This window comes from Manacus vitellinus, unplaced genomic scaffold, assembly GCF_001715985.3.
Source record: "Manacus vitellinus isolate BGI_N305 unplaced genomic scaffold, ASM171598v3 scaffold_106_pilon, whole genome shotgun sequence".
NCBI lineage: Eukaryota > Metazoa > Chordata > Aves > Passeriformes > Pipridae > Manacus > Manacus vitellinus.
The window spans coordinates 683,301-692,649 of NW_021938827.1; the positions used below are offsets into that span (position 1 = coordinate 683,301).

Genomic DNA, 9,349 nt, shown 5'->3' on the forward strand with positions numbered 1-9,349 from the left:
AGGAAGTGCACATGGAACCCACTGACGGACACTGCGTGCGGACCCCCGCACAGAGATCCCACGGACAGCACAGACTTCCGTGCGCGGGCCCCCTGCACAGCCCCTGGACGTGGACCCTGTGGGTGGAGCCTACGCATGGACTCAGTGGACCTTGTGGGTGGAATTTATGGACTTTACGGATGGGACCTGAATGTGGGCGCTATGAATTAAGCCTGAGTGTGGATCCTATGGACCCTATGGATGAAGACTGTGCACAGCCCCCTGTACAAGGACCCTGTGCACAGCCTCCCGTGCACAGCTTAACGGGTCACAAGCACAGCGCCAATGCACTCACTGCTGCCGCAGCCGCGGTTCACACCCCATCAGCCAAGATCTGTGCTGACACCTTGCCGGAAAAACTCGGTTGAGCCCAGCGGTTTGGCTTCCTGCCGGGCTGCACAGCGCCGGGGGCCACTTACCCATCCCTTTGCAACAGCACGGAATGGGGAGGGGGTTTTGCAGTAAAATTGCTCCCCAAGTCCCCAGGGTGGGAGTCTGGGATCAGGACACAGGCTCCTCTTCCTTGCAGGAGCCAGAGAACATCCCCACAGACCAGCTGCCTCCTCCCTGCCTTCTTCCCCCCTCCCCGGGGAGGCTTCTCTGTGAGGGATCACTGGGAGAACTGACCCCAACGAGCAACGTGCTGCCCACATCCAGGTGCAGGGAAGTGCTTGGTGCTGGCACTGCATAGGAAGTGATGGCAGTTTCCTTGCTGGCGCTGCTGGGCAGGATGTGCCTCGCAGTGATGGGCTGGCACCCAAACTGCCAGTGGGATCTCAGCAGGCTCCAGTTTTGCCTTCTTGAGCTCAAGGAAAACTCTGCTTCCCTTGGGTGCCAGCTCCTTTTCTTTCCTTGGCAGACTTAAAATCTCCCTCAATCATTTACAGGGCCTCAACAGGACAGACACACAGGCAGCACCCTCTCAGTGGTTTGGTGCTGCGGCAGTGCAACCGGTGATATACCATCCACGCGTCTCCTCCGGGAAGTCTCCCCTGCGCCCTTATCCTCTACCAGCTCCTGCAGGGAAAGGCTTTGGGACTGCCTTTGGCAGTGGTGACAGATGGCACCACCATGCACCTGCTTCCCTGAGAAGACAAAACAAGCGCTGAGCCAGCACAGTGGTGACGAGCGCCAAGCCCAGCTTGGAGTGGGACAGGCAGGTGCAAACAAACGGGACTGGCAGGCGCCTGCCAGACGCCAGCTCAGGCTGCTCCTGCTGTTCTTCCAGCCTCAATGCCTGCCAGGTCAGCATTCCACTGACAGAGAGGGTCCTGCAGGGCCTTCTTCAGTTTTGCTCATCCCAGCCCGGAAAGCCGCCAGGATTTGAGAGCATGTGCCCATGAGGTCTCCCAGCCAACTCAGCATACCCAATCCCAACCCAACGCTAGGTTCGGCAGAGTAGTCCGCACCTCGCCAAAGAGAAACCCCCACAAATGTTTTACACCATCATTAAATCAGCTTAACACCCCACCGAGCAGGTTCCTGAGCTAAAGAGAGGAGCAGAGCTCCCCCCAGCCCCTGGTCCGGGGTGGAGAAGGACACATGGCAGAGCTGCTCAGCATCACAAACTCTCGGGTCCTTCAGCAAAGCACTTAAAAATAGTCCCCAGCTGATGCCAGAGCCATTACTAATCCCCCTCCTACAGCATCTTTATTTCCAAGGTTTGGAGCAGGACAGAGGACCAGCTGCTGAAGTAGATAATGGAGTTCTGAGGCCCTTTGATTTTCTAATAACTTTTATTCAAACACAGTGAATTAATACCCATGGTCCCAGCTTTGACACTAGTGCGTCAGCTCTGCCCTCCAGCCGAGGACACAGCCCAAGTTAGAGGAGCTCTGACACCCAAATCTCCTTCCAGCAGACTTAAGACAGAGCTGGGGGGATTCGAGGCAACAGGCCACAAAAGCAGCAGCACCATCCATGGAGGGCTGGAGCACCAAGGTGAACAGGAACAAGAGCTCGAGGAGGGAAAGTAAAACAAATCACCATAGAATGAGGTGCTCGCTGCCAGAGCAGGTCCTGGTCAGGAGCAGTGGTGGCCAGAGCAGTGCCCACACTCCCCTCCCCGCAGCAGTTTTTGCATCCACAGCACAGCAGGGACTGGGGTGAGGGGCTCAGACCCCACCCACAGCTAGTGGGGAGAAAGAGGACAAAGGGCTATAGCTCTGCACTGGGCACAGCTGGGCCTCTGCTCATCTCACTGCTGGGCAAGAGGAGAGAGAGAAGCTGGGGTGGGAGCTGGCAGCCCTGGGCTGCACCCACAACCCTGTCCTCCACTGCATGGCAGAGGACAGCCTCAGATCTCCCCCTCTGTGCTTCGAGTTGCAAGTTCGCAGTTTAAGAAGAGATGGGTTTGACCAGGGGGAAACAGGCTTTTCTTCTTCCAAGGCAGCTGCTCCAGCCATTCCTGCAGGGCTTGAGCCCACCGTGGCTCCATCCATCTCCCCACCCTTGCACCAGGGCTGCAGCAGAGTTCTTAGGGCACAACCCACCCAGCAGCAGCTTGCAAAGAATGAGTTAGACCAGCATTCTCAAATTAACAAACTGTAATTTTTCTCCAAAGATACATTTTCCATACACATCCATCATACACTGTAACAAAAAAAAGCAGTGTACATGAAATAAGAAAATAAATTAAATCCATAGCATAGGTAAGGAGGACGCTCTAGACTGGAGCAGAGTCAAAAGTTTCCAGCGATACAAGAGGCTCGAGTTTGTTTTAACAAGAATGCCTGCTAGCATGGGCCCAGCAAGTGTTCTGGGTCAGTCCAACTCCTTAAACAGTTTTATTTAGAGTTTTGAACAGCCAGTATTGTCCCGCAACAGGCAGAGCTATTACATCCTGGGAGAAAGCCAAGAGGCATCAGTAAGATCCAAATAGAGCATCCAGAAGATAATCAGATTGGTCCTGCAGTATCTGCACTAGCCATCCTCCTTGGGTGGTGTGTACCAGCCTGGAATGAGGAGAGAGATCCGTGAGGGAGGAAGCTGCATGGGCAATGGGAATCTGTGCCTGGAAAAGCTGCTTTCCCACTTCCAAAAGGCCACGTCTCCCTGATTAACGGAAGGCTTTCCCTCTGGGTTACTTCCTGACACCATGGACAATCACAGAATTGTTTAGGTTGGAAAAGACCTCTCAGATCATCAAGTCCAAGCATTCAGTGAGGTGCTGCCTCTAGTTACAGCCGCAGGAGCCCAGCCCTGGGCATCAGGGAGGGCAGCAGCATGCTGCACCCACACCCTGCATTCCAGCAGCTGCCCCTGCCTCCAGGTCACCTCTGCACTTGGAGCAGGATAAAACTCGAGCAGCTCGTCTGGGGAGCCCAAATGAGCAAGGGGAAACACAGGCCCCCTCCCTCAGCCCTTACCATTCTTCTCATGGATCTGAACCAGGGACTTGTAGGACTGCTGTGCTCTTGTCAGGCTGTACTGGTTCTGCAGTAGAAGGCAGAGAGATGATCAGTCCAGCAGGAACCTTGGGTGAGCCATCCCATAGCCAGAGTTGGCTGTGCCTCCATTTGCCTCTCCCCTATCACCCACCATTCTCTTGTACCAGCCAGGTCTTACTTACCTTGTTGGCTCCGAATTGTACTCGTGCTTTCCCTTTCACCAGCGTCGCGCTGATCTGCATGATCACCGACTCGATGGAGTAGGCGCTGCTCCAGCCCTGGGAGAGCAACATGCGGTGAGGCCAGACCCACCCTGGGGGCTGTGCCTCTCAATGCAACCAAACAGCCTCCCCCAGCTGTGCCAGGCAAGGGCATAGTAGGATCCAGCAGGAATGTGGAGCGTGGTGGGCAGAGCAGCTCCCCCAGCCCCTGCAGGGACCAGCACCCACCTGTTTGGTGAGCAGCTCCATGCAGATGGCACCGCCACCCAGAACATACCTGGGGAAGGAATCAGACAAAATTACTGCAGAAACGGATGTAGCCACACCCACCCACTGCTCCAGAGGTGAAACATCTCTGATCAGATCTCAGATGGAAGAAATACACTTAAAAAAAAATCCACCATCCCTGTCTCTGCTTCCCTACGGCAAACCCATGTCAGGGAGGTCATGATGCTGGATAAAGCCAGTGAAAACTGCTGCAGGAAGCAGCTCTGCAGAGCAGAGAAAGGCAAATGGTTACTCACCCCCCTGACAGCACCGGGGACACAACCCTTACGAACGGTGGATCAAAAGGAAAGTTATCCTGGAATGAGAGAAGGGAAGTAAAGCCGTTGAGAAAGGTGTTCTTTGAAGCCTCGCCCAGGCAAGTGCCTCTTGAGGAGGGGGAACCTTACTTTAAAGGAGAAGTTGAGGAGGATGAAATCTGTTCCTTCTTTCTCTTTGAGGATCTGGAGATCGCTGTGCAAAGCGCTGTCCTCGTCAACCCTGCGGCAGGAACACCCCAGAGGGTCAGTCAGGGCCAGACACCTCAAGCCAGCCGTGCTGTCAGCTCACCCTAGAGCCGCCGTACCTGCACTGCCGGGCAGCCTCGCGGGCCCCAGGCCCTCACCGAGGGCAGTGCCAGCATGGGCTGCTGGCATTCTGCTCCTGCTTTGCAGAGAAGACCATCACACCCCTTTTGCATGCTGCCAGCTTAAAAATAAAGACTGTCTGGCCCAAGGAAAAGGCAGCACTGGTGTCTGGAGGGTGTGAAAGCTCGAGGTTTGCCTGATGCACCTCTTTCCGGACTCTAGGAACAGCAGAGACTTGCAAGCCCTCACATTATCTCATCTTTCCCTGGCGGTATCACCCCCTTCTGACATGGAGACAGCAAGCCAGCTGCCTGAGAGAGGCTAACCCAAGAACTGCCAGGTGCTGCCCTGTCCTGCTCACGTCCCCTCTGCTCACAGGGACCTTCTGGTCCCACCACCAAGACCCACCATAACTGCACAGTCCCAAGCTGGGCCACCTACTTCAGGAGTTTGACGTTCCAATCGTACAGGCTGTCATTCACTAGTTCAACTGCATAGTATCCTGCAAGAAGAACAGAGGTGGGTCACTGCAGGGGAAAACCGAGAGGGGGTCGAGGGATCACCCAGATTTCAAATCCCCTGGACCCTGCAGCACTACCTCACTTGGGCAGTGCCTCCACAAAAAGCAGCACTTATCCAGGACAGTCCTGAGGGCAGCAGTTTCTTTCCCTGAGTCCCTGGGCTCGGAAAAGGGACTGGAGCACCATCCCACTCAAAGCCAGATAATCCTCCAACCCACAGCATGCTCCTCACTTCCACCCAGCAATGGCAGAGAACAGAGAGGGCAACAGAGAGGTTTTGCTCACTCTTAACAAAGCCACAGCCACCAAAGGTCAGAGATCCTCCCCCCAGCTGAGCAGAACACCTCCCAGGTCCATTAGGTGCCCCCAGAACGAGGAGGAACTCTCCTCCCTGGAGGTCCCCGCAGCACTCACCGCCCTTGAAACTTGGTGATCGGTAAATATCCCTGAGCTCCTTCATTAGCCGGTCGGTGGCCTGCACAGACCCAGACACTGCACCCTGTGAGGGAGGGGAGGGGGGAAGTTGCACTGTTATGCTGCACCCACCATGGTCATTGCTCTACGAGGTCAACACCTAAGCTACAACCCTGTCCAGCCTCTGTAGCAGGCCAGTCTGCCCCTCACTTCTCAGTCCATCCCTTGCTCCAAATATGCCACCCCGGGCAGCACAGCTGCAGCAGAAATGCCTCCGTGTGCTCTCTACTGTCTAAAAATCTCAGCCCAGAGGTACAAAAGCAAAATCCAACAGCTGCCTCTAGAGCCCCAGGTGAGGTGCAGCTCCTGGAGGCAGAGGGGATGCCCAAATCTCACCACAGGAGGGCCACCCCACGTAGCACCAACGACTTGGGGGCACCCTCTGGGAGCTGCAGAGACAGATCACAGACTTCTCTGCTTCAGCCCCACCAGTTCTTGAGAGTCACTGTTGTACCTTTGGCTGGGGATGGCCCCTGATTTAGGGCTGGAGGGCTGGCAGGTGCCTCAGTCGCTCTTGCCCCTGGGTCCCTCTGCTCCCCCAACCCGCCTGCCTGCCAGGCGACACGTACATTTAAGTAATCTTGCCTCTGGTTCTTTTTTATTTTCTCTAAAATGGCCAGGTTTTCCTTCCCAATGCCTTCATCCTCCGTCTTCCTCCCATCTGCCGGCTCCTCCTCTTTCATCTCATAGTGGTCCAAGTCCTCAGTGTCCTGGGAAGGGAAGAGGAGACCTCAAAGAGATGTGCCTTGGCTCCTCCCTGCTCTGAGTACGGAGCTGCCCTGACCCAGCAAGGATTCCTAGTGCAACTCTTTCACCCCGGGAAGCCCCCAGTCCTGACCTGAGGCACAAACAGAATGGAACACACACAAGGCCGGGACACTGCACTAGGCTCATGCAAGCTCAATAAGAGCTGTTCTCCCCTCAACAAGAGGGGACATTTCAGTGTGTCTGGGGGCTCTTTGTAGATCAGCTCAGCACACCCCCGATGTGGTACCTGACCCTGGCAGAGCCTCTGCCCCTCACACCTTCCCACACCAACACTCATCAATGTCAGAACCCAACGTGAATAACCAGTAAAAACCAGTTGCAGCCATTTGGGCCCACTGCAGAGATCTCTACCCATGCACACAGCGTTCAGCTGCCTGGAAATGGCTGTGGGAATAATGCACAGCTTCAGCACTGGCACTAAATCCTCAGAACAAGTGTTTATTCCGGCCTCTCCAGGCTGCTCATAGCTATTCCAGTTGAGCAGCATTTTTGGAAGGGCTTTGACATTTTTAGACTGTCACACAGGAGAACAGATCCTCCTAGAAAATCCTTCGAGTGGATTAACCTGCATAATGAATCTCTGTACAAGGGAGCAGCTCTGCTGCTCCACACAGCCCAACAAATCCCACCACTAAGCACAAAACCTTTGCTCTACATGAGAGTGTTCCCCCTCCACAACGACACCTGGCATTAGCAGAAGGTACGAGGGGGAATGCTCAGCTGAGGATTTATTTTCCAGCCCACAGGAGCATGAGGCCTCACACAGCACTGATTTGCCACGAAGCGGCAGATCTGCAGACCCCTGAGCTTATGCTGATGCCAGTTTAACCCTTCTTTTCCCCTGGCAAAGCCTAGCCTGGATTTAGCAATCAATTAACTTTGCTAAACCCCTCCCAAACTGCTGGGGTGCTGCTGCTCAGTGACCTGCCCCCAGGTTCCACAGCACTGCTGACTCAGTGCCCGTGCTGCTCACACCCCAGAGGAGCGTGTGAGGCATCGCTAAACGTCACCATGGAGATTCAAGATTATTCCACCCACTTCTAGAGCTCTCTAAACTGCAAACCAAACAACCAGAGCCTGTGGGTTCTGCAGCACGATGCCCCCAGCCTGCAGTGAAGGGTGGCTGCCTCTGCTGCTCCCAGCAATCAGCTCACTGGCTCACTCAGCCACCCGATCTAATGCCCCCTGTGGGAGTCCCATTTGCACGGTGACTCCCCTGCCAGCAACAGCAACCTGGAAATTCTATCTCTCCTGAGGGAATTTCAGACTCTGCAGAACAGCAAACATTGTCCAAGCAGCTCTGCTCACAGTTTACCCACATGCCTCTGGAGGATACGGCTGTGCCGCTTGGCCTCTGCACTCCCTTGGGGTCTGTGAACAGGTGGCTCCCAGACACGGTTCAGCATCAAAACGCTGAGAACTATCCAGCCTTTAAATCGAACTTTGCTGCCTGCACTCCAGGAGCTCCTCTCAGGCACTGTCCCTGTGCCCTCGCACCTCTCAGCACCTCCCTATGCTCAGCTCTCCGGCATATCTCCTCCTACAGCAAAGGGGCACTTACCTCTGGCATCTCCTCATCTTCCTCTTCAGAGGACACCTCTTCCTGTGTGCTCTGTGAGGACAGGACAGAGATGGCGCAGTCAGCATCCCGGGGCAATACCCTCCTGCCTCCCCAGGTGCTTCCAAGGTGAGGTCAAACAGGGGTGTACAGGCAGAACCAAATTAAAAGCAAAGCGGAACCAAGAGCCTTTACAGGAAACAGTCCTAAGGCTCAGTGGAGCTGGCTGGCATCACCCAGGACAGAAACCCAACCCCTCACTCATGTTCCTCCTCTGGTAACCCCCAAAAGCATCCAATGCATACTCCAGGGACCTGGTTTGCTGAGCTTTGGGAGCCTCCTCCCGAGCCAACTCACTTGTTCTGCCGGCAGAGGCTGGTCCAGCATTTCAACATCTGGGTGTTGGGGGAGGTTGTAGAGTTTGCAGAGGTCAGAGATTATTCTCTTCAGGTGCTGCAGCAGCTGTTGGGAGAGCAGAGAAGGTCAGGGAGGTGCAGGGCCCCCCACACCAAACTGAGCCCCAGCGCTGCAGTGAATGAGGGAAGGCCCCGGGACTGCTCCTTCTTGCTTGCAGCAGCAAAACCCCACCCGAGCACCAAACAAAGCCAGAGCTGCTCATCCCAAATTTCTGGAGAGCAGTCACACCCCCATCTTGGGTGGCAGAGGACACACAAGCAGGGATTTCCCCCCCATGAGCAGCCAGCCCTCCCTCCCCCCTCCCAAGGCAGCGGCGCCTCACCAGCGTGTTTCCTTTCCTGACTTCCACCAGCCTCTCCAGGATAGCTGCCAAGTTGGGATCGTCCGACTCCACAGACCAGATCGGGGGCACAGCTGGATAAGACTCCTGGGAGGAGGAGAAGGAGCGTTGGCGGCAGGGAGGCCATGGCAGAGACAAAGCTGGGCTGGGTGGGGGCTGCAGCCCCACAAACCAGAGACCAGGCCACAGGTGATATCCCCCCTCTAGGATAATCCTGGAGGCTGAGGGCAGAGCAAAGCCCTGCTCTGACCGTGCTCGGCTAGCTCTGTTCCCATCCTCCAGCCCGGGGTGGTGGCGTTTTGGCCCCCCCAGTGGTCGCGGGGCCATCGATGCTTGAGGCAGGACACCGAGAGCATCCCGGGCTGCCCAGGGGTCCCTCCCCTCGCAGCTCTACCCCAGCGGCTGCGGGAGAAGAGCCCGGCAGCACCTTTAACACGGAGCAGAGCCTCTGGCAGCGCTCCCGATCCGCCCCTCTGGAAAATCTCGGACACAGACTCTGCGCCGGGTGCTTCCCAGGCTCTGCTGCTCCTCACACGGAGCCCCCAAACAGCTGTAACCTGTCACACAGGTGGGGATCCGCAACCCAGAATCCCTAAAAGCTCAGGGAGGAGGAGACAGAGCGGGCGGGAGGAGCCGCGGGTGCCCCTTCTCCAGGCGGGTCAGGGCCCCCCTGGGAGACCCCCAAAACAAAACCGAGGGAGGCAGAGAGAACGAGGGCACAGCCCCCGTGGCGGAGGGGGAGCCGCCCAGGCCAGGGCAGCCCCCATGGTA

At 56.2% G+C, this 9,349-nt stretch overlaps 1 protein-coding gene across 1 annotated transcript; it reads right to left on the minus strand.

The window, feature by feature from the left end:
• Nucleotides 1-2,570: 2,570 nt before the first annotated feature.
• On the minus strand, nucleotides 2,571-8,905 carry UBE2Q1 (ubiquitin conjugating enzyme E2 Q1). Its single transcript, XM_018088659.2, has 12 exons — nucleotides 8,561-8,905; nucleotides 8,179-8,283; nucleotides 7,825-7,875; nucleotides 6,065-6,205; nucleotides 5,436-5,520; nucleotides 4,942-5,002; nucleotides 4,324-4,414; nucleotides 4,174-4,232; nucleotides 3,878-3,926; nucleotides 3,611-3,706; nucleotides 3,408-3,474; nucleotides 2,571-2,993 (listed from the first exon to the last, which is right to left on the minus strand). The coding sequence occupies exons 1-12, from the start codon at nucleotides 8,903-8,905 to the stop codon at nucleotides 2,962-2,964; spliced, it is 1,182 nt and encodes a 393-aa protein (XP_017944148.1). The 3' UTR covers nucleotides 2,571-2,961.
• Nucleotides 8,906-9,349: the final 444 nt, after the last annotated feature.